The 26,374-nt window shown below is 42.4% G+C and overlaps 1 protein-coding gene across 8 annotated transcripts in view; it reads right to left on the bottom strand.

The window, feature by feature from the left end:
- The window catches only part of LOC137412005 (breast cancer anti-estrogen resistance protein 3 homolog), a 224,856-nt gene that overhangs the window by 117,793 nt on the left and 80,689 nt on the right, over positions 1–26,374 (bottom strand). For 2 of the 8 annotated variants that reach the window (XM_078783415.1, XM_078783414.1), the window contains exon 3: positions 20,913–20,955. The exons of the other annotated variants lie outside the window; for them this stretch is intronic. In XM_078783415.1, the coding sequence (XP_078639541.1) occupies positions 20,913–20,955 (43 nt within the window). The remainder of the gene's footprint in view (positions 1–20,912; positions 20,956–26,374) is intronic. 8 annotated transcript variants of the gene reach the window in all.

Raw genomic sequence — 26,374 nt, 5'->3', positions numbered from 1 at the left:
TTATTTTGTGGGAGGCGGGTGCGTCTGTGTGGTGCGCGCTGGTGAAGCGACTTTCCAGGCCTGGTGGAGTGTTGACGATTGGAGAAGGAAGGCGCCATTTTCCTTTGTTTGAACTGGTGCGATTTGGCTTTGTGGTGGGAGGTTGCTTTTTGTTACTGGCTTGGCTGTTCCTGGCTCATGTGCGATCATGGAGAGGAGAAAGAAGAGTCTGTCGCTCACTGTCTCTCTCTTGCTGGTTTCGTGGCAAGCAGACGTTTTCTGTCTCGGGCTCGGGGTTGCGTCTGGCTCGTGTGCGTTTGCGAGGAGAGCTTTTCCTGAGCTGTTGTGGACAACTTTCACGTTTTAGCATGAGGAGGAAGGATTGGTGACTGTGGTGCTCTTTGGAGGTGCTGGGGAAGGGGGGGGGGGGTTGGGGCTGCGTTGTGCTTCCCCAGACAGCAGAGGGACACGAAGGAGGGCATCGTCGAAAAGTACCTCATGTTGGGACGTCAAGGAGCACGACTCTGCGCCATCTTGTACGCTTCCTGCACTGTGGCTTCAAGGATCGCCAACCACCCAGCTCCTACACATCCTCGTTGAAGCCAAAGCTGAGTGCTGGCACATTAAAAAGGGATTATATTTTATTTATTTGAGCGGAAAATAAAAATTTATTTTATTTTATCTTTTCCCCTGTCGTGTCGTTGTGAGTCTGCTAGTGGAGACGTCTCAATTAGGAATTATAGTTTTTACCTCGCCTTTCATTTTTATCTCTTACATTTATTTTCATTAAATCCTTTATTGTTCCATTTCATTTGTGAGGTTCGTTTCTTTATTGTGTGGTTTGGATTAACCCCATGTGCCGTCGTACAGGTAAGTCCTCAGTTCCTTCCCGTCCCGCCCACGCCAAAAAAAAAGGTACCGCCAATTTTCGGCTTCTTCGCCTCGGAGTTAAAGCAAACTGTTCCGCTATCTGCCGCCCGTGATCTTAATCACTGGCGACACGACAATATATCAGATGCCATCACTGTACTGGGTACCAGGAAGCAAGAGCCACACCAGCTACCCAGCTATTGCATAACAGCATCCTGACCAACAGGAAACATCAGTCACATATTAACCTGGCTGGGGTGCACAAAATAATTATAGGGGTAGCAAGGAACAACCTAAATTTGAAAAGACTATTCTGGCAAACAGTTGCATTGGCCTGCCTATTAGGCATGAGTTCAGTAAAGCTACTACAGTAAAGCTACTACAGTAAAGCTACTACAGTAAAGTTCAGTAAAGCTAAAAGTAAAGCTACCCCTACATCTCTCCTTCGGATTATACTGCAGCCAATACCAGGAAGATAATTTAATTTTCAATTTTATAGACCAGTCCACCCTGGGGAGGAAATTTGCTAGCTCGATCGGAGATGTCTCGATTCCAGATTCACCACACCACTCACTCGAAAGCCCGATCATGGTGACGGGCAGCACCATTGTTATTCACCAGCAGGTGAGTTATTTCGAGCAGTCCTTCTGTGACAGGAACTAAGGCATGCCTATTCCTCACTGTAATCCCCTTCACTCCACACCCACATCTCTCCCGTCCGACAAGCAATCTCAGCCCTATATTTTGGAGAGTACCCCGGGCATAGTAACTGTTCATTAAATTGTCCATTTGTGTATTTCATTCGTGTTCTTTCTTGATTTGTTTAATATTTGTCTCTAATATGTAGTTACTCCCGCCAGGGAGTAATGCATTCACTCGTGTCCGTGTGTGTGTGTGTGTGTGTGTGTGTGTGTGTGTGTGTGTGTTCGTGTGTTTGTGAACAAGATATCTGGAAGAGTTCTGAACGGATTTGGATGAAAGTTGGTGGGATGATTGCCCTTGGGATAAGGAAGAATTGATTAGTTTTAGTGAAGCTCAGGATATTATTCCGGATCCAGGAATTTTTTTTGGAAATTTTTTTGGGAAAGATTTTTTCTGTTTTACTGCATTAAAGCTTTTATCCTTATTCTTAAATGATGTTTTTCTCCTCTAATTCCGAGATATATCAAAATTAATTCTCTGACAATTAGGGCTTACTTTCTTTTTCATTTATTGTTTTGGGGAGAGGGGATGTTAAACAAAACGCATTATTCCAACTAAACCCACAGCGGGAGTATGCGCTCTACTGAGTGGCGTTCTAGTTATGTGATGTTACAGCTATGTTAGGGTGACCGAAAATGGACCCTGGGAACGCATCTCCCCATTATAACACTCGCGGCAATGGGAATATCCCATCTTCTTAACGACGTTTTGATTAACATTGAACTTTCGAGGAATGCATCCACGACGCTGTGGAAACTTGCTGTCGTGTGTTGTAAATTAACAATTGTACAATATATTTCACAAAAATCACACTTTGCAATTATTTTTTTTCATTTGAGTGATTCAATGGCTTAAACCATAAATAAGTCGATTCGGAGAATAAGTCGAGGTCCGGACTTCCAGGGAAAAAAGTATCGACTTATACGATGAAAAATACCGTATGTAGCACTCTGACTTTTGTATGCATTAACCAATGGGTGAAGAGCATGTTGTGCACTGCCTCCGCCTCCAGATGGATCACTGCAGCACAAATGATTGTGCCTTAGCCCCTGCCATGTCAGCATGGAGGTTAGAGTAGAGGAGTGACCCAAACGTGAACGTATTTCTGCCCACCGGGCATCATCAGAATGTCGCGATCACAAGTGCTCCGCATACATCCCAAACATCTCATCTGAGACTTCACTTAATAATCACCTTTTAGCTGCTGTGCTGGTATATATCCCCAAACACAACCAATACCATGAAGATTTTAAACAGCTTGTTAAGCATTAACTTAATTAATCAATAGACAAACAGTGACGTTAAATCAACTTACTATCGCATCACCTAACTTTTATTATTTTTGAACTGCAAAATTCAACATTCAATTCATCTATGACCCGTTATGGTAGGCCTTTCACTTTATTGTACACCGCACCTTTCCTATGCCATCTCCTGGCGCTGCATAACGTCATTGCCGGGCACCGAAGGGAGCTCGGCAGTGACGCACGCCGAAAGGGAGTACTCAGTTTTCACCCTGATTGTTTGTTTTCTTGTTTTTTTGCTGTCTTGGTTGTCCAGGCGATATCTCAGCCATCCTTCGAGCTAGGAAGCTGAAATTTCGGCACAATAGTGAGCAAGTACTTTGTCAAAAACACTAATTTTTTATTTTTTGATTAATCAATTAATCGATTAATTATTTTATTATTTGATTAATGACTAGTTTTTTAATTTTTTATTTAGTTACAGATTCGGATGAAATGGTGGTTGTTTATGTGTTCTATTAGCGAATTGATTAATTGTACACCGCTCCTGTCCTATGCCATCTCCAGGCATTGCAAAACGTCATTGCCGGGCACGGAAGGGGGCTCGGCAGTGACGCACGCTGAAAGGGAGTACTCAGTTTTCACTCTGGTTGTTTGTTTGTTTGTTTGCTTGTTTTCTTGCTTTCTGGTTGACAAGGCGATATCTCAGCCATCCTTCGAGCTAGGAAGCTGAAATTTCGGCACAATAGTGAGCAAGTACTTTGTCAAAAACGATATTTTTTGTTTTTTGATTAATCAATTAATTCATGAGTTATTTAATTATTAGCGATTAATTAAGTACTTATACATTTCCTTTCTCTTCTGACCATTAACTCAGGCACCTTTTGAGTTAGGAAGCTGATATTTGGACATGCCAATGACCAGGTGATTTGGCTGCAAAGGCTATTTTTGATTTATCGATTAATCAATTAATCGATTAATGATTTAATTATTCGATTAATGACGAAAAAAAATTTGTTTTTAAGTTACAGATTCTGATTAAATGGTGGTGGTTTATGTGTTCTATGACCGAATTGATTAATAATTTAATTTTTTAATGATTATTATTTATTTTATGATTAATATATTATAATATATTAATTAAATATAATATATTATATTAAATATTAAATATATATATAATAATACAAGATCAAGAAATATAAATATAATAATATATTAAATATATGAATTGATATATTATAATATTATTTATGATTATTATTGTATGGCTAACATATAGGCTCTATACTATGTATGGCTCTACCAGGGAAAATGGCCTTAAAATGCATGTCTGTTGTTGTTGTATTATTATTTATTTATTTTTATTATTAATTATTTATTTATTTTCTTTCTCATCTGAGCAATATCACAGGCACCTTTTGAGCTAGGAAGCTAATATTTGGACATGACAGTGACCAAGTGATGTGGCTATCAAGGATATTTTTGATTTATTGATTAATCACTTAATTGATTCATTATTTATTGATTAATCAATTAATTATTTAATTTTTTTATTAATGCCATATTTAATTAAATTTCTAAAAGATACATCTTCAGATGAAGCACTAGTGGTTTAGTTATGCTATTAGCCAATTCATTAATAAAATATTTTATGATAATCTTTTCTTGATTTTAATTATGCAATTAATCAATCAATTATTGTGCACCTCTTCCTCCAAATACAGTCTCTATGAGCTGCACGGCGGTATTGCCGGGCGCCAGAGACACCCCGGCAATGCCACGCTGGAGGATATTTAATTATTTGGCATGGGGGCGGTGTACTTTGAATGTATCTGTACTTGTATATATTTCTGATGTTGTTCATTAATTTTTTTCAATGTGTTATTTACTTTTCAATATTTGGTTTTGGTTTTATTTATTTTTTATTAATCAAAATAATAAAATCGACAAAAAAAAATTCATACTATATTGCTAACATTTGGAAGATTGGCTTCGCAGTTAGGGTGCCAGCTTTGCATCCTAGGATCCTGGGTTTGAATCCTGGTCGATCACTGAATTAACGCCAAGGGGTTTGACTCAGCCTGTCATCCTTCCGAGGTCGGCAAATTGAGTACCAGTTCACTTGATGTGTTGCAAGGGGCGACTAACAGGGTTGGCGGCAGGAAGGGCATCCGGCCATAAAACATTGCTTCAAAAAGGGGACCACGGTGCCCGAAAAAGGCCAACCTTGTACAACCCAACGCTCTGCGGGGGAAATGGCCTCTAAAGGTGGTTCTTCTATTGCTAACATTTGGAAGATGGGATGTAATTGCCATTTTATATTTGCATTCCAAAATCTGACCATCTTCTGGAAGGAGTATGAAGGCCGTTTGGATGTACTCCGGACTCCTCATGGAATGTCCGACACAAAATTGCAGTCTTTGTTGTGTTTTTTGAACCAATCCTGTTGAACGTTTTACCATTATAAAACACCAACAAACATACTGATATCAATGTTTACCCAAGTTGTTTCCAAACACTGCTGTACGTTTATAATATGATTAAATTGCATATAATATGATTTTAATCCTGAGCCTTCCGGGCAGGGGTGCCAATCTCAGCCCACTTTCGGTGGGCAATTTAAAGTGGTGATATTTTGACAAAGTGATACTTTCTTCTGGAACAAACCGAACACTTTAAAAAAAGACATTAGGATATTCTGTAACCATATTTGACCTTGCTGGACCATACTGTAATGTTTTTGTGCTATAAAATGCAACATGAACCAACTTATTGAAATTGGGCCAATGATGTCAGAATGACTGCAGCGAGCAAGTCACGTTTCCACAACCTGCCCCTTTGCAAATATCATCAGGCCAATCCTTCCATCTCATTTTATTGCCGAACCTTGGCAGAATCACTGTCCCTGTAGCTTCTATGTGACACAATCTGCAATGAGCTATCTTGGGTTGACCGTATTTCAAAGTTGGCCTCCAAGGCCATGTGCCAACTCAGCAATCTCCATGTGCAAGGCTCTTCCTTGACAATGCACAGCTACACATCATGTAAAGTCCTGATGTATTGCGCCTCACAACTGTGGTAGGCTGTCCCCCTGATTCTTACCTGGCCATGCTCCACGACGCTATATAGTGCAAGGCTAACTCGGAGTATTATTGGCACAAGATATTGAAGCGCATAGTATGCAAATAGTCCACTGTGGGCAACTAGTAGATGACCACCACTTTTTAATTTCATTTGGCCTACCCATTCTCTCCATCCAATGCTCTTTCCTACTCCAGTGCCCCTCTCCAACTCCCCGCAGACATACCATGCGTATTTGGCAATCCAGAAATGTGTCCTTTTCTTTTGCACAACTTTGGAATACATTTCATTCCGAAATCCACACTGTCATTGTCTTTCCTTCAGTCTTAAAGTGTCCAGTTGTCAGCAAAATGTATCCAACATCACATTCACCCCTGCTGCGTTTTATTCCTCATGACTTTCGATCCCTAATGTTTGTCAGATTCTTTCATCGTCTGCTGTCCCATAACATATTGTCCTTAGGTCAAGCTGGAGCTTTGATCCATGTAACGGCTGGAAGGATAACAGAGAGGTCGCCAAATTAGCTTTTGAGTTCTCTATTTTGTGTTTAATTCCCACCTTGCTTATCCTGGTGCTTTGCCAGTAAAGTGTTAAAGCAATCCGTTGGACGAAACTTTGAAACAGCTGACCTGTGTGCTTCCATTCACTTATAGACTTTAAAGACCGCTCAGGACCGTCCATGAAGAGTAACTAGACCATTGTTTACTGGTATCAATGGTTATTGTCTCAATAAGAAGAAGCTCTCATGAAAAACTTGGCGATTGCTTTTCGTATTATTGGAGCCAGGAATCACCCTAATTAAATGGCCTCCAACTGAAAGCTTTTCCAGCAGGAAGCCCAGTGCTGCTAACGTCCCGATATAAATGTCATACGCAAGCAAACCATTCCAAATTTACAATGAATGCGGTAGCGTGAAGTGAAAATAGAACGCCACAAAAAGTCAGTGTACAGTTCTCCGAAAGCCCCGAGGCCGAGATATTTCAAATGGAGAAAATGAACTCCAAAGATGGTTATACTGAGTGAATTGGGGATGAGGGAGTGGGGTGTGGTGGTGGTGGAGAAAGGGCAGCACAGGGTCAAAATGCACTACCTTGGGGGAAATGGACAGGTGTCTATCTCATAACTGTACAAAATTTAAACGCATCATGGAATATTTATTGGAAGGAATGCTCATCGTAAATATTCTTTTCAGCCTGGTGCATAGATGGCATGTACAGTTGAGATGGGCAGAGTTGGGATATACATACAATATACATACATACAATATATATATATATATATACATACATACACACATACATACACACACACGGGTTGGAGGCCTGTAACATATAGACAATTCACAAACGGTGAATGCTATATCATGAACCAATAAATTCCACATTCCTGTTACACCTCCAGTCAAACGTCAGGTTTGTGAAGCCGGTTTGTGAAGGATTTGGGCATTAAACTTATTGCAGCTGAATATAGATAGTTGTGGTCAATGGCGAAACTGCAAATGCCGAATCTGCAAATGTCATGGGTGGAAACCCTCAAATCATTTCCTCATTCTCCTTTAAACTCAATCTCTATTTTCATGCCAAACAGCATAATTCTAATCACAAATTAATACCATACTATTAATCTATCTATAATTCCAGTAATCTCTGTTTGTACGTTTGTACGTTTGTACGTTTGTCTGTGACCGCTGTTTCTCGACAACCACGGGTCCGATATACTTTTAACTTGCCAGGTATATTGCTGGGGACCCGAGGATGTGCCTTTTCAAGGTTTCATATTAATCGGACAATTACTTACCGAGCTATGTCCAAAAAACGATTCAACCAATCAGAGAGCAGCGAACTATCGCGTGTGCCGAACGTGGCGGACACACTCTGCCTCGGATGGCACATTTGAGAGCGTATTCATTTATTTCACGTTTGCAAACTATGTTGGCGCTATGTTGGCGTTAAACTATGTTTTAAAACTAATTAAAACCCCGGGGGGATTGTCACTGTACTCGCAAGCCGTTCGCCGTTCGCTTTGGCGTTTCGAATGGACCAACACATTTCATGAACCAAACCATTTCATGTAAAGCGTTCGCCGTTCGCTTTGGCGTTGCGAATGAACCAAAACATTTCATGAACCAAACCATTTCATGTAAATAGAGGGGGGGATATAATTTTAGATATAGATATAGTACGGGCATGCCCTAGTACTATTAATACAGCAAAACACAATGTTACAAAAATTCTTGAGGTAAACTAATGTAAATGCCATTCTAACGTGACAACCAATAAAGATGAATCTGTGGCGACCTTATTATGGATAACCACCTACCAACCTTAGTATGGATAAACCTCCCACCATCCGAAGTATGGATAAAAGCAACGTAGTTCGGGTGGAAACTCACACACTCTTTTATTGAGATATTATTAAACAAGCGAATGTTTGTGTTTTCTTCTGGATCAGGAGAAATTTAGTATGGATCAAAACTCAAAATATAATTGTATTCAGTTTAAGGTATTTTGCACTCTGAAGTAGATTCTCCTCAAGGATTTGCCTGTATTTGGCTGCATTTGTCATTCCCTCTATCCTCACAAGTCTCCCAATCCCTGCATCTGAAAAGCATCCCCATAGCATGATGCTGCCACCACCATGCTTCCAGTTAGGGGTGGTGTTAGATGGGTGATAAGCTGTACTCGATTTCCACCAGACGTAGCACTTTACATTCAGGCCAAAGAGTTCAATTTTCTTCTCATTAGACCCCAGAATATTTTGCCTCATGCACTCAGTCTTTCATGTGCCCTTTTGTAAATCATGTGCCATTTTCTCAGGAGTGGTTTCTGTCTGGCCACTCTTCCATAAAGGCTAGATTTGTGAGTGCTGCAGAGACTGTTGTCCTTCCAGCAGGTTCTCTCATCTCAGCGAAGGAGCTCTATCGTTCTGTCAGTGGTCATTGAGTTCCTAGTCACCTCCCTGACCAAGTTTCTTCTTGCCCAGTTGCTCAGTTTGGTTGGATGGCCAGATCTAAAAAGAGTCTGGGTATTTCCATATATATATTCCCAGGAACTGTTAAACCAACTGTTAAACCAGTTGCTTGTTAAAGAGGACATCTCTCTGACCATTCTCAGAGAGCCTCCTCAGCGTCGACGAGTCTGGCATTTCACTCAGGCCAACTGGCACGGTCTTCAAGCAGCCATCAATCATCTGGACTGGTCTCCCATCTCTACCGCCTCTGACATCAACTCATCCTGGGAATTCTTTCAAAGTAAATTGCTCTCTCTCATGCACAGATTTATCCCATCTCGTCTTCAGTTGTCATACCCTTCCTCCAGTCCATGGTACACGGAATCTTGTGGTGAGGCTGTTGCCCAGAAACAACTTGCTTTCGTCTCCTGGAAAGTAAATCCAACAGAAGGAAATCTCATTTCCTTTCACAAAGCCCGAAACAAGTGTGTGTCCACCCTCAGGAGAGCCAGGAAACAATATCTCACCGTTCTCAAGACCGAACTCTCTTATCTGTCTCCCTCTTCCAAATCCTGGTGGCGTCTGGTCAAATCTGTTTCTGGTGTTTGTTCCCCTTCCATCCCCTCCCTCACCTCAAACGGCTACACGGCTGACTCCGCACGTGAAAAAGCTGAATGCCTCAACTCTGTGTTTGCCTCTAAATCTTGTGTCACAAACCCATCCCTCTCTGTACCCACCGTACCCAGTCATGCCCAGCTGCTCCTGGACTCCATGTCCTTTCCTCCTGACAAGGTGGAAAAGTTTCTGTCAACCCTCGACTCTGATTCTGCAACTGGTCCTGACGGCATCAGCCCACGGGTCCTAAAATCATGTTCTTCCGCTCTTTCACTCCCTCTTTCTGTTCTCTTCACCCTCTCTTTTGCTCAAGGGCATCTGCCATCTGCTTGGAAATCAGCCAATATCACTGCTTTGCACAAAAAAGGTGCAAACACAGATCCTAGCAACTACAGACCAATCAGCCTTCTCCCAATTATCAGCAAAGTCATGAAATCTATCATTGCTTCAGATATGAAATCTTTCTTCTTCTCCAATGGCTTGATCTCTGACCATCAATTTGGTTTCAGACCTGGTCACTCTACTCTGGACATGCTGCTTCTGCTTTCTCAACAATGGATGGAGATCCTCAACGCCAAACAGGAAATTAGAGCTGTCTCCCTTGACGTTTCACGTGCCTTCGATACGGTCTGGCACCCCGCTCTGCTCACCAAACTCTCCTCCTTTGGTATCCATGGAAATCTCCACGCATGGCTGGCGGACTTCCTCTCTGGTCATAGTCAACGTGTTGCCCTGAATGGGTTTCTCTCATCTCCTCTTCCTGTTCAGGCTGGAGTTCCCCAAGGCAGTGTTCTGGGCCCTGTGCTTTTTCTGGTCTTCATCAATGATCTCTCTGACTCTCTTGAAAATCCTCTCTATCTCTTTGCTGACGACTCTACTCTCTGTCGCTCCATTCCTCATCCCTCAGATCGGCAGTCTGCAGCCTCCTCACTCTCTGCAGACCTGGACAAAATCACAGACTGGGCAAACAAATGGAACATGTCTTTCAATCCTGACAAATCTCACACTCTTACGATGTCTCTCCGAAAAGACCGACTGGACAACCCTCCCACCCACTTTCTGAATAATCCTCTCCAAGAAGTTCTGTCACTCAATCTTTTGGGTCTCACTATCTGCCATGATCTTTCCTGGGAAAACCACATTTCAAATCTGGCCTCCAAAGCCAGTCGCCGACTGGGCATCCTCCGTCGTGCGAAGTCCTTCCCTGGTACACCTGAGCTCCTCACCACTTACAAGGCTTTCATCTGCAGCTCTATGGAATACTGCTCTCCCCTCTGGTCTGGTGCTCATGCCTCACACCTAGCTCGTCTTCACGCTGTTGAAACCAAAGCGTTTAGAATCATTGGAATCTCCCGCGATGAAGCTAACTCCAAGGGCCTTTCACTCACTCACCGCAGGCAGGTTGGTGGTCTTTCCTTCTTCTACCGACTCCTCTCTGGCCTTGCTCCCCCAGCTCTCTCTGGGCTCTGTCCCCCAAATATTCCTACAGGTCGCACAAGATCTGCCTGCAACCCTCTTATGGTTAAACTGCCAAAATCAAGACTTTCTGCTCACCTTCACTCCTTCATTCCTCTTTTCTCCCGCCTCTGGAACAAACTCCCTCACTCTCTTCAATCCCACTCCACCCTCCAGGTCTTTAAAACAGCTGTTCACCACCATCTCTTATCCTCCCCCATCCAAAACCTTGAGCTTTTCTACCCCCGCTAATTTCGGTCCCCTTGTGTTTTATACCTCCCCCCCCCCCCTTCCCACGCCTCCTCCCCCCAAGCCCTCTCCCTCCCACACTTCTCCCTGCTCTCAAATGTTGTGTTTGTGTGCTTCCCCTTCTCTCCCCATCTTGTCTCCCGCTCCCTCTTTTTATATATTTTGTTTGTCTGGTTGATTTGTTTGTGAAATAAATGTTAGCTCTTTCACGAGCCTCGATTCAGTATACAAAAAAAAAAAAAAAACTAGGAAGCAACATGATCTCTAAATTGTAGCCTGTAAGATATACAGTCGGACATTGCTATTCGTGGGGGATACATTCCTGGAAAATCCACGAAGAGCGAAACCCGGTCTTTCTGCTCACCTTCACTCTTTCATTCCTCTTTTCTCCCGCCTGTGGAACAAACTCCCACACTCCCTTCAATCCCTCTCCTCCCTCCAGGTCTTTAAAACAGCTGTTCACCACCATCTCTTATCTTCCCCCATCCATAACCTTGATCTTTTCTACCCCCACTAATTCACCCCAGATCCACCTTGTTTGAAATTCCAACTTATTTCCTGGAAATCCTGGCAGTGTCCATATGTTTATACCTCTCCAACCCCCCCCCCCCCCTTCACATGCCTCCCCCCCTTCACATGCCTCCCCCCCAAAGCCCTCTCCCTCCCACAGATCTCTCGATGTCTCCATGTCTCTCGGTCCCTGCTCTCAAATGTTGTGTTTGTGTCCTTCCCCCTCTCTCCCCATCTTGTCTACCGCTCCCGATGTTATTTGTTTTATGTGTCTGTTTGTCTTTCTGTGTGATTAATGTTCGCTCTTTCACGAGCCTCGATCTTGTATACAAAAAAAAAAAAAAAAAAAAAACCCGTGAATTGCGGGCCATTGTTTCAATGGAAAAAGGGGGGATAGGTTCCCGAGTCACGAAAATCGACGAATAGAGAGGAACAAACCAAACAAACGGTGAGGCAAAATCCGCGAATGTCGACGATAAATCCGCGAAGGTTGATGAAAGTCTCAGAAATGGCGAGACAAAACCCACGAATGGCGGCGATAATCTGTGAGGTCGATCATAATCCACGAAGGTTGATGAAAATCCGCGAAGGTTGATGAATATCCGCGAAGGTCAATGAAAATCCGCAAAGGACGATGAAAATCCACGGTCGATGAAAATCCTGTGAATGTATGCCGCGGCATTGTTTCAATGGGGGACAAGCGTTACGCCTAGGTCCCCCGTCGGTAAAGTGATGTGAGTTGACAAAGTGGAAGACGCAGAAAACATGCTATGATATGATATTTCGCTCACAAGTTTGACATACATCGAGGCGGCCATCTTGGATTTTGATGTGGCGACCCAATTTTCAATGGCGTTCTTCCTTATGCCGAGATAACAAGTTCACCGAACGTTCTCCGAACGTTCTTTCAATAGCGTTCTCCTGACATACTTTTTAAACACTCTGGCGGCCAGATTAGAAACACCCACACACCAGATTAGAAGTTGGTACTTCGCTTATTTTTCAAGATATTCCGCTCACAAGGTTCAGACATACATGGCGGCGGCCATCTTGGATTTTGACGTGGCGACCCAATTTTCAATAGCCTTCTTCCTTGTGCCTAGATACACTCAAACACCAGATTAGAAGTTGGTACTTTGCTTATTTTTCAAGATATTTCACTCACAAAGTTCAGACATATATATGGTGGCGGCCATCTTGGATTTTGACGTGGCGACCCAATTTACAATAGCGTTCTTCCTTATGCTGAGATACACCTACACACCAAATTAGAAGTTGGTATTTCGCTTATTTTTCAAGATATTCATCTCACAAGGTTCAGACATACATGGCGGCGGCCATCTTGGATTTTGATGTGGCGACCCAATTTTAAACAGCGTTCTTCCTTGTGCTTAGATACACCCACACACCAGATTAGAAGTTGGTACTTCGCTTATTTTTCGAGATATTTCGCTCACAAGGTTTAGACATATATATGGTGGCGGCCATCTTGGATTTTGACCTGGCGACCCAATTTTCAAAGGCGTTCTTCCTTATGCCGAGATACACCCACACACCAAATTAGAAGTTGGTACTTCGCTTATTTTTCAAGATATTCATCTCACAAGGTGCAGACATACATGGCGGCGGCCATCTTGGATTTTGACGTGGCGACCCAATTTTCAAAAGCTTTCTTCCTTATGCCTAGATACACCCACACACCAGATTAGAAGTTGGTACTTCGCTTATTTTTCAAGATATTTCGTTCACAAGGTTCAGACATATATATGGTGGCGGCCATCTTGGATTTTGACGTGGCGACCCAATTTTCAATAGCGTTCTTCCTTATGCCGAGATACACCGACACACCAAATTAGAAGTTGGTATTTCGCTTATTTTTCAAGATATTCATCTCACAAGGTTCAGACATACATGGCGGCGGCCATCTTGGATTTTGACGTGGCGACCCAATTTTAAACAGCCTTCTTCCTTGTGCCTAGATACACCCACACACCAGATTAGAAGTTGGTACTTCGCTTATTTTTCGAGATATTTCGCTCACAATGTTTAGACATATATATGGTGGCGGCCATCTTTGATTTTGACCTGGCGAGCCAATTTTCAAAGGGCTTCTTCCTTATGCCGAGATACACCCACATACCAAATTAGAAGTTGGTACTTCGCTTATTTTTGAAGATATTCATCTCACAAGGTTCAGACATACATGGCGGCGGCCATCTTGGATTTTGACGTGGCGACCCAATTTTCAAAAGCTTTCTTCCTTATGCCTAGATACACCCACACACCAGATTAGAAGTTGGTATTTCGCTTATTTTTCAAGATATTTCGTTCACAAGGTTCAGACATATATATGGTGGCGGACATCTTGGATTTTGACGTGGCGACCCAATTTTCAACAGCGTTCTTCCTTATGCTGAGATACACCCAAACACCAGATTAGAAGTTGGTACTTCGCTTATTTTTGAAGATATTCATCTCACAAGGTTCAGACATACATGGCGGCGGCCATCTTGGATTTTGACGTGGCGACCCAATTTTAAACAGCGTCCTTCCTTTTGCCTAGATACACCCACACGCCAGATTAGAAGTTGGTACTTCGCTTATTTTTCGCGATATTTCGCTCACAAATTTCAGACATATATATGGTGGCGGCCATCTTGTATTTTGACGTGGCGACCCAATTTTCAAAGGCGTTCTTCCTTATGCCGAGATACACCCACACACCAAATTAGACGTTGGTATTTCACTTATTTTTCAAGATATTCATCTCACAAGGTTCAGACATACATGGCATCAGACATACATGGCGGCGGCCATCTTGGATTTTGACGTGGGTTGCACCCACACACCAAATTGGAATGCGGTCCTTCGCTTACGCACGCACGCCCGCACACACGCACGCACGCACGCCCGCACGCAAACACGCACGCCCGCACGCACACACGCACGCACGGACGGACGGACACACGGACGGAGGGGAAAGCCATAGTCCCCCTTTCGCTACGCTGTGCGACGGGGGACAAAAAGGTGGATACGTTATCGGTTCCCGGCGGTTCCTGATTCATAGAGAATTTTTTTTTAAGTTTAAAATGTTTTCGACCGCAAATGCACATGATTACAGTTTCACAAAAAATGCTTACAATTAAAACAAGACCGGAAGTCTAACAGCGGCATAGCCGGCTTGTAAAATATTATAAACCACAAACACACAATATTAGCTTTTTAAACAGTCACTAATGCTGTTTACAACATTATTAAAGAAATTTAGAGGAATCCAGACATCTGTGAGGTAAGATTTACTTACAGAACTGAGGGAAGATTTACTATAATCTATATACCTCACAAGGGTTGGGTGAATAACCTGCTATCAAAAAACCGAGATGAATTCCTTACTTCCGCGGTTGTTCGTCCTTACACCACGTATCATAGATTCAGGAACCATACACCGCTTCAATCCATTAACTTTGTATTCACGACATTGGGATTAAAGTGTTATCATCATATTTACGACATTAGGTTTACTCTCCATGAAATGGAGCGTAACCCATTATATTACTGCTAGAGTTTTTCTTACTAGGGCGTGCCCGTACGTGGGTGCAAAAAAACATGCGTGCAAATAACAACAACAAAAAAAAACTTTGAAACCACGTGGCAGTAACGACCACAGAACCCCCCCCCCCTCTATTTACATGAAATGGTTTGGTTCATTCGCAAAGCCAAAGCGAACGGCTTGCGAGTACGGTAGAACCCCCCCCCCCCCTCTATTTACATGAAATGGTTTGGTCCATTCGCAAAGCCAAAGCGAACGGCTTGCGAGTACGGTGACCATACGTTGGGAACCACTTGTCCGATTAATTTCAAACCTTGAAAAGGCACATCCTCGGGTCCCCAGCAATATACCTGGCAAGTTTCAAGTATGTATATCGGACCCGTGGTTGTCGAGAAACAGCGGTCACAGACAAACACACACACATACACACAGAGATTACTGGAATTATAGATAGATTATTCTTCCGCCCTATTTTGCACCTCCGAAAATTTCATAATTAATGTTCTCAGCAACCGCTGGTCAGATTGACAGGAAATTTTCATCAAATGATCGCCTCGGCTCGTATAATTTTTTAATGCTAATTTTGACGTCATAGGTCACGTGGTATGGGCGCCATCCTGTAAAACACATTCAACTTTGCCCCTCTGTATCTCCGAAACCGCTCAATGAAAAAATTTGAGGAATGGCTCATTCTAAAGATCTCTTCAATGGAAACAAAAGACATGTGTATTCAGTATATTAACAATGCTAACGTTAAGAGGTTAGAATTCGTCAAACAAAAGATTTTCTCCACCGAAAATGGGATTTTGTTACCAGATGCCTAGTTAAAAAAAACTCAGAATGCAAAAAATTTCGAAGTCATACGTCACATGGTTCGGCCGCCATCTTGTTTTTCGTGAAAAACCACAAAAACAGATGTTTCTCCGGAACGGCTGAAAGAATCGAGCCCAAACCTGGCAGGCATATTCGCACACCCATGACGAACAACAAAGCCTCCGCGCTCGATGTCATCTGACACATGGTTTCAGAGTTATGATGTTTTAAAGCTCAAACTAGAAATGGTATCACCTCCATAATTTGTGAAGATATCGAGTGGAAACTTTACACGAATGTTCCTCATGGGGGGTTGTTTCAAAGTTACTTGAGACGTTTTGATACGTCACATGGTTTGGCCGCAATAAATAATGGAAGGTACATTTTGAAAAGCTTGTAACTCTTGAACCACTGCATTGATCGACTTGAATTTTTAATGCAATGTAGATCTCATCAAGCGAAAGAAGTGTGCAAAACTTCAAGATGATTGGATGTACGGTCTCGAAGCTATAAGTCTTTATTGTTGAAAGAAGAAGAAACGCACTATTTTGTCTTTCCAGGACGTGATCACGATAACGCGATCTCCCGCGGTCCTGGAACAATGACCAGCAATCCTGGAACAATGTGCTCTGGACAGATGAGTCAAAGGTAGAGCTATTTTGCCACAGTACCAGAAGACATGTTTGGCGAAAACCAAAGACAGCATTTGACCACAAGAACCTGATACCAACTGCAAAGCATGGTGGTGGAAATATTATGATTTGGAGCAGCTTTGCTGCATCAGGGCCTGGGCAGCTCACCATCATAGAATCCACTATGAATTCTTCATTGTACCAGAGGGTGCTTGAGGATAATGTTTAGCCATCTGTCGGAGAAGTTGAGGCTCAACCGAAGGTGGACCTTGCAACATGACAATGACCCTAAACATACCAGTAAATCCACCAAGGAATGGCTGAAAAGAAAGAAATGGAGGGTTCTGGAATGGCCAAGTCAAAGACAGGATCTAAATCCCATCGAGATGTTGTGGGGGAATTTGAAACGAGCTGTGCATGCAAGAAACCCCTCAAACATCGCACAGCTGAAAGAATTCTGCATGGAGGAGAAGGCAAAAATTTCTCCCAGTCGATGTCAGAGACTGGTAGATAGTTATAAGAAACGCCTACTTGAGGTTGTTTCTGCCAAAGGGGGCAATACCACCTATTAGAGCTAAGGGTGTACTTACTTTTTCCACATGTGAAATTTGCATTTATGTTTATTTAAATTATACAATGGAGTACAAAATGTAAATGTTTCATGATATTTGTTATGTTATATCACCTTTATCTATCAATATTGTTGAAATGACGAGCAAATAGCTGTATGTTGAAATATGTTGAAAAAGTCAAAACTTTACATGGGGTGTACTTACTTTTTCACGTGACTGTACATACATACAGGCGGACAAACACTGTTCTAGACGGTTTTGCCTTATGGGCTGCGCCGGAAAAAAAAGCAACAACACCAGGTACCATTTCCAATTTATTGAAGGAATGTGCTTACAGTTTATTAAAAGTGCTTAACCATAACTTACCGTGAAAGTAAAAAAAACAAAACACCATTATGTACCGTTTAAAATTTTTATTTTACAAACACAGCAACTTTCAAATGATGATGATGATGGTGATGCTGATGGTGATGCATGAAAATCCCAGAATTCTTCGAACTTTGAGAGCGACCCAAATGATGGTGCAGCAAAATCTTGCACGAAGGGAGAGGCAGGAGAGGTAGGAGGTGAGGACGCTCATGAGAATGCTAGTGAGAATGCTGGTGAGAATGCTGGTGAGGACGCTGGTGAGAATGCTGGTGAGGACGCTGAGAGCAACACTGGAGATGGTGCTGGTGATCTTGAGGTGGAGGGAGCAGGGCTGAGAAAATGGGTGATGGGTAGCTGTCTGACACATTGCCCAACATTTCGATGCAGCTCTTTGTACGGGAGAAGCAAATCATCTCGAACTTGAGGTATTTCTCCACAACTGGGTCAGCATCTACCAACTTGTCAACAATCGCCCGCATGTCCTGCAGCAACTCGCCCAGAAACTGCACTGTGAGGTTGGATCTCGGCACCTCTTCCTCATTACTGCCTGCCTCCCCCTCCTCCTCCTCCTCCTCCTCCTCCTCAGAAACCTTTGGAATGGTGTCCAACTCCTCCTCGGTGAGAAGGTTTAAGGAACGGTTCATCATCATGGTTTCCAGCAGGAAGTTCCTCATCTGCATGTTGTCCTCGAGCCATATTCTGAGAGTCTTCTCCATCCTTTCCATGTGGACATTCTGAACATGGGTGACCACCTTCGTATTCGATACAGTGCTCACTGAAGCTTTCTCATGAATCGCCTTCTCCTTCTTCCAGATGTAGTGAACGGTGGATTCGTATACGCCATAATGCCTGCCAACCGAGGCCGCACTCTCTCCTCTCGAAAGCCGGTTGAGCAGCTCCACTTTCTGGCTCAGGCACATCACTTTCTTCTGCCTCTTGGTAGTCGACGCATCTCCGGCACAGCTCTTGCACTTGGGAGCCATGATTGAACGATGAGCAGAGTGAGTCAAAACTACAGGTCGAAGCAACAGGACGAGAACAATGATCGAGATCGAGGACACAATCTGTATTTATATGTACGGTTGCGAGCATTGTGGGTATCTGCGGGAGCCCATTGTTTGTGGGGGATGTTATCGGATGATGCCATATCGAGCGTATCTGCTAATTTCAACAATAGGTTTAATGAATCATTTGCATTCTCTAATTCGCGGAGGATGACATGTTTTAGTCACTAATTGAACATCCCCGAAGCCTTTTCATTGTGTAACATCTCTGATGAGGCTTTACAGTAAATTGCAAACTGTAATCGATTTAATGAAGCGTTTGCATCGTATAATTCGCGGAGTTGACTTGTTTACACATCTGGTGGGATATCCCGTGAAGATCGATTATAGTGCGGCTAAAATTTGTGCCTGTGAAAGCCATGAAAATGCAAATCACACTGCAGTGAATGTACCATACTGTATTGTACTGTATAAGCAGGTCATGCTCACGGCTTGTACAAGATGTTTTTTGCATACATCCACTTGCTTTTTGCATGGCTGGTAAAAGATGGGTTTTATAAACTAGCAACGATACCCCCCCCCCCCCCTATGGTCAGGGCTTCAATTGGGAGGCCCAAATGAAAAGGCAAAATATCAGAAATTGAAGGCTAAAAAAAAAAAAAAGATTCACATAAACATCCGTTGAATCATATCACACGCAAATCATCAAAATCTAAACAGTACATGGCGCCCATTTTGAAAAAAGATTGAATTCTGCAAAACGGAAGTGGCTGCTACACATCTTTCTCAGTCGCGCGTTTATGTGTGAAGAGTGCGTGCCGAATCTGTAACACGGAAGCGGCCACTACACCTGTTTCTCAGTCGCTTTGCACACGCTGCTATGTTACTTTGGAGCAGCACGTTTATATAGGAAGAGTTCGTCAGGAGTCGATCTAATCTCTCCTGGTACGTAGAATAAACAGTATTTGTGGAATTTCAACAAAAGCCACATCACTGTTCATATCGGTAAATATTATTCCATCCTGTTTGAAAAAATTGGAAAACTGGAAAACTTGGAAAACATGGAAAAACAATGCAGCCTATTTTACTCCCAGGGGTCCCAGGAATACCCACCCAAAATATCGTTGCGATCGGTTGAGCCGTTTTTGCGGTACCTTCGAACAGACGGACGGACATTTGGTGAATTATAATAAGATGTGTCAGGCTAGCGGCTCGTGAAATTTTTTGTTATGCCATTTATAATTTTGCGCAAATTCGTGGAACATGGCAGTGAATAGGGCGAAACCCCCCCCCCCCCCCCGCGAATTTGCATGACATTTTTCCGCGAATAGAGAAACATGTCGCATTTTATAAACCGTGAATACGCGGACTCCACGAATAGCGGAACCATGAATAGCGGGGTCCGCCGACTGCATATTAAATTGAAATAAACAATCCAGCTCAGCAGGCTTATAAAGGAATTAGCCAATGTTATTGGCGGAGTTGCTAATAAAACATTTGCTAATAAATTTGCTAATATTTGGCACATTTGCACATTTGCACATTGCACATTTGGCACATTTGGCACACCCAGGCACATTTGCTAATAAAATGATGATAAAGCTTATAGAGGCAGAATCCCACTGTGGTTATCAGTGTAGTAGCTGATACAGCATTATGCAGTGGGTGGTTCTGCATTTTCAAAAACTGCAGTCAAGCCGGAATTCATATTTAATTTATATATAGATACAGGGTGTTCCCGAAAGACCTGGAAAACTTTGGTTATTAATATATTTCATGCCACAAATGATACAACAATACCCTTTGTTTTATATGATACAGAAACTCAGTTTTCTTTACTTTCAAGTCTGGTGGTTTAATGTAAAAGAAAATGGCGACTCCATAGGAGAAAGCTCAGTGCATCAAATGGTTCATCAATACAAGATCTGACATGCAAGTTCAGCATATTTTCCATACAAGGTATGAAAGGAAACCACCATTGCAGACTAGTATCAGAGAATGGTACAAGAGGTTTAAAGAAACTGGTAGTTTTCAGAAAAAGAAAAGTACCTGTCGACCAAGCACAAGTGCAGCAGACATTGAACGAGTGCATTAGTCATATCAACAAAGTTCCAGAAATTCAATCCGACGCACATCCAGACAACTGGGAATACCAACCACCACTGTACACAGAATTTTGCATAACAGACTGAAGCTTTATTCATATACTAGCCGAAATGGTGTAGATTTTGCATGAACTCAAAGCAAATGATGAATCCAAACGCAAGATGTTTGCCTTGGAAATGCTCAGTCGCACAGAGGATTCATAAGATTACCTGAAAAAGGTCATGTTCATAGACGAAGCTTGCTTTCATGTATCTGGGAAGATCAAACAGCACAATGTGAGGATCTGGGGCTCATAAAACACCCACGTGGTCATTCAATACATACGCGACAATCCAAAAGTCAATGTGTGGTATGGACTTCTCCATGACCGCTTCGGGTCATCTATTTTTCTTTGCGGAGGATACTGTGACCTCAACAATTTACATGAACATGTTGGAAGGATTCGCCCTCCCACAAATTGAAGACCTGCAACCTGATATCATTTTTCAACAGGGCGGCACTCCCTATCATTGGGCCTAGTCATTCGAGCCGTCCTGAATGAAAAATTTCCAGGTCGCTAGATTGGCTGAGACGGACCTGGCTCCTACGATCAACAGACATAACCACCCTTGATTTTTATTTCTGTGGGGGTTTGTCAAATATGTTGTCTACAACTCTAAGGTGATAAACCTTCAGGATCCTCGTTCTCGGATCACAGCTGCATGAGCACTGGTGAACGCAAACATGCTGAGCTGAACATGGCAAGAACTCGTGTACCGCCTTGATGTCCTGTGAGCGATCAACCGAGTTCACATTGAAGTGTATTGATGGTGTGCACAAAACTTAATGAGTTTCTGTATCATATAAACCAAAGGGTATTGTTGTATCATTTGCATTTCTAAATACATTAACATGTATATTAGCAACCAAAGTCGTCCGAGTGTTTTTAGAACACCCTGTATAACTCAAGTCGGACTAGAACGCCACTCAATAGAGCGCATACTCCCGCCGTGGGTCAAGTTGGAATAGTACTATTTCACAACAGTTTGAGGGAGTAGTTCAGTGACAACACAAGACAGACACTGCACAGATATATATTTAGAATATATAGAAGATAATGTTAAAAAAAAAACAAGGCAATTTCACGTACATTTTCGGATTCAGCGTTCAATTCTATATAAGTGAGTGTATTTTGAGGCATGTGTGACTTCAAATAAAATTGTAAGCCAGGAAAACGTTCGTTTCATTCCTTAGGGATACAACATGTAAAACTGGCCCAAACGTCAAAACAAAACTCGCTCATTTTAAGTCGTACAAGCTAATGCGACCACTCATTCTTCTGGGAAGAATCCCGTGCACATGCTGGTCACATTTGTAACCCACCTAAGTCTTTATAAGTTCATCAAATACTGACACCGCGATTGACATTCGCTGATAGTCAGGTTCACTATGTCAATAAATTATATTTCGTTCAAAATCATGGTAGATTAGTAAACCTATACATTTTTGGAAAGGTTATAGCATAAGGAAACTAAAAATCAATGTTTACATTTGGAGAGATACCTGTATGGCGGCCATTTTGGATTTTCAAAATGGCCACTGTAAAATACATATTTTGTTCTATTTCTGCCTCTAATTACCCTAAAAACTTTTTAAAATATACTAAACCTATATTTTCAGGGACAAGGAATCCAATGAAAGTATCAAATTAGTGCTATGGGGAATGGTAAGACACGAATCAAAGGTTTTGAATTGTAAAAATACTGTCTTTATATTCGCGATAAGTTGCATAATCATGTAATCAAATGTCATGTAATCAAATACATGTTATCATTTTGTACAGGCAGTTAATAACATCAAAATGTGTCACAATAATTCATATCACCAAACATACACAGGCAGTCAGCAAAATCATATATACACATGCAGTCAGTATAACTTCACATCTACACAGGCAGTCAATGACAAAATATACACAGGCGGTCAATGGCATCAAACATACACGATTACAGAATATGCCATTTAGAGTTCGTCATCACTGTCCTGTGTGTCGTATCCGACAATATAGTCCGCATCGTTTTCACAGTCCGTTCCACACAAGCAAAGGTCGGTCAAATTGATTGGCAAATCGAATTGGTCGAATGGTCGATCGAATCGAATCGAATCGAATCGATCGAATTGGTCGAATGGTCGAATGGTCGATCGAAGCGATTGGTCGAATGGTCGAATGGTCGAATTGGTCGAATGGAATTGGTCGATTGGTCGAATTGGTCGAATCGAATTGGTCGGAATTGGCAAATGTAAACATTGATTTTCAGATTTTCCATGTAATAACGTTTCCAAAAATGTATAAGTTTGCTAATCTACCATGATTTTGAACGAAAAAACATAGTGAACCTGACTATGAGGTAAATGTTGATATCTCTTCTGAGGTTAAAAAAACAACAAAAAAAAAACAGTTTTAAAGCATTATACGTATCAAACGATACATTTTATGAAACGGGACACACTTTGGTGGTTTTAAAATGACAGAATACGTCTTTATTAGAAAAAAAAAAAGAACATTGAAGACGACACTGCTAAAAAAAATACACCGCTCTAACGCATAACCACGAGTTTAAACTACATTTACAACAAATATGAAAACTATTTTCATATCACAATGTTAAATGTAGAATATATAGAAGATAATGTTAAAAAAGAATGAGCCCTATCTTCCAATGGTAAAAGAATCCTTCAAAAAATTCCTGGATCCGGAATAATATCCTGAGCTTCACCAAAAACGAATCAATTCTTCCTTATCCCAAGGGTAATCATCCCACCAACTTTCATCCAAATCCGTTCAGAGATTTTCCAGATATATTGTTCACAAACACACGAACATACGAACACACATACACACGGACGGACACGATCGAATGCATTACTCGCTGGCGGGAGTAAAAATACCGAATACTGTACTATTGAGAAACTAAAGTGTGGGTAAAATGGCCAAAGTCGAGTGATAAAGCCTGTTGGAAGTATCATTTCTGGATCAAATGTTGAAGACCATTCTTAGTTTTTGAATACCACCCTTAACCCTTTGAGGATCAAGGTACACATGTCCCTAAACTTTATAATTGTGCACCTCAATATCGTCCTTGCAGGTCGAGATTATGATATATTTCTACATTGGCAAACATTGCAGTTAACATTGGGTAAGAGCTTTTGTCGTTCCAATAATTTTTCCTTTGTTTGTGAATTAGAAAAAGTTTATATACTATATTATTATTATTATTATTATTATTATTATTATTATTATTATTATTATTATTATTATTATTATTATTATTTTATATACTCTTGCATACTCTTAAATTTCAATTCATATTCGTGATTATTATAGCAAAACTAATAATAAAAGTGGACACATCTGAAAATTACTTTCAACATGCTTGTGAACCTCAGAAGGTACAAGGTTAAATCTCCAAGCTTTCAGTTAAAGTTGCAAGTTCCATCTACTTAGACCATTTTTGGTGTTGAGAAGAAGAGGGAAAAGAGAAAACTGAATTAACCCTATAAAAGGCAAGTCGAGAAGGGTAGTCTGTGGAGGCAGCAGAGACAGCTGAAGACAAGGCCCAAACAGCCAAATGTGGAGAAAGCTGAGCTTTTACCCTGATAGTTGACACTAGGAAAAAGATCTGGGCAGTCACCAGATCAGAGTAGCCCACGAAAAAGAAAGAAAAGGGAAGCTGGCTTCAAGAACCCATATGGGGTTTTGACTAAGCTGTTTGAACCCTAAATGTCTCTAGGGAGGAAATTGAACAGCACTTCCATGATTCGTATTCTGACCCAAGTGTAGCTGTTCAGTGCCATGCTGAGTTTGAGCTGGTGGATTTGTGAATGAAGGAGGTTCAGGAAGTGGTGCAGAGGACAAGAGCGATGAGTGTGCCAAGGGACAATGGTGTCACATTTAATATGTCTAAAAGGAATCCTATTTTACTTTGGGTGTTGTGGGGGCTTCTGAGTTCCACGTGAAAATGCACCACAGTGTTTGTTGAATGGTGTATGATGAATCATGTCTATATATCAAAGGAAGGGAACTTTCATTGAATCAAGAAGTTCCAATCCAATATCCCTGTTGAATATGGAAAGGAAAAAATTATGTTCAGAAGGATGACTGGATTTGTGACTTTGAATGGGTTCATCAAGACCTTTGTCTATAGACCAATCCGATAAGGACGATCGTGCCCCCTTCGCCGATAGGCGGCGCTCTTGCGTCCGCTATTACTGGGATGCATCCCGATCCAAACTTAACTCCAGCTGGCAGCGCCAGCACAACTATCATCGCGATCGTACATGAAAAGTGTCGTGATAATCGTTCTCAAGTGTTTCTCTATACGTGTGGAGCGGTCGTGGACACCTGGCACCTGAAGGCACACGATACAAACCCCGTTTTCGGTGATATCGCCGGGGTGCTGAAGGCCCACAGCCATGCCGCCCTGAAGGCACCTGGCACCTGGTGGTACCCGGTTTCCACTTCCACCTGCACCAAACCTATTTTGTTAGCAACCGCGTACCCTATGCTACGCCATGCCGTGCTCCCTTCTGCCTTAGCCCCGAGTTTCTCGACCACTACGATAACGACTCCTCTGACCGACCCGACTAGGTGCCCATCCCTTCATCGCCTCCTCCATACGGCCAGGTCTTGGCGGCCGTACCACAGCCGCCCCGCATGGATTCTTCCCTCAGAGTCCACCTCCGCCCGGGCCGGCCACCTCTGGCAACTACGGCTAGGCCCTGAGTGGCCGCTGCCAAGCCCCAAGTTCCTTGATCACTAGGGTCGCGACTTGTCTGGCAGACCCAACTGGGCCTCCATCCCTTCATGCGGGCCACCACACCGGCTCCTCACCGATCGTATAGCTCGGTGGACCGGTCATATCGTCCACGATTCCATCTTCTCCGATGAATCTAACAAACAAATATATTTTGTATCGATATTCTTTCGGCAAAGTGAACCGAGACCGGTAACTGCATGTAATCTGAACACTGGAGAGCAAGCCGAATGAAGCGGACGCCTCCCAACTATGGCGGCGTCTATAGTGGGCACCCGTCCATTGAACCCTCCGTCGGATCGGTATATAAGGCTGGAGTCCAAGGATTTCCTGGTTGCGTGGATCATGCTGCCCTAATTTGGAAAACCATGTAAATCGCTAGGAGAGAGAAGCCAGAGTTGCATGTGATCTGACCAATCTATAAGGATTTGCACCTTATGTGATGATTAAAAAGGCAATGGAGATTTTTCGGATTCCAGAAAAGGTGTGCAAGATTGTGATTGGTTAATATGGTTCCTTTTCCTGGAGGTTCTGCACTGCCAAGTAAAATAGTGTGGCATGTATTAGAGGTCCGAATCACCATGGACTATGTTATACAGTACGTATACCCAGTTCTCTTATCCTGGTCATGAATCTCACCGTACAGGGTGCAGAGATATTTACGAAGCACCAATGTGTGTGCTGTCCCTCAGATAGACATTAAATTAGTTGCCCCATCTGCTAGCATTAGTTAGTGGACATCAAAGATCCCATGGTCTCCTTCACAAAGATGAGGCGAGCTATCGCCAGCCTGCTCTAATTCCTACAGTGGGTATTGCATCACCAGCACAGCTACACCCCAGCAAATGATGCTACCTGCAGCTACGTGCTGCATACAA

Source organism: Myxine glutinosa, chromosome 8 (assembly GCF_964187855.1).
Source record: "Myxine glutinosa chromosome 8, kmMyxGlut1.1, whole genome shotgun sequence".
NCBI classification, from domain to species: domain Eukaryota; kingdom Metazoa; phylum Chordata; class Myxini; order Myxiniformes; family Myxinidae; genus Myxine; species Myxine glutinosa.
The sequence above is the reverse complement of the archived record's forward strand: the minus strand, read 5'-3'. Positions and strand labels throughout refer to the sequence as shown.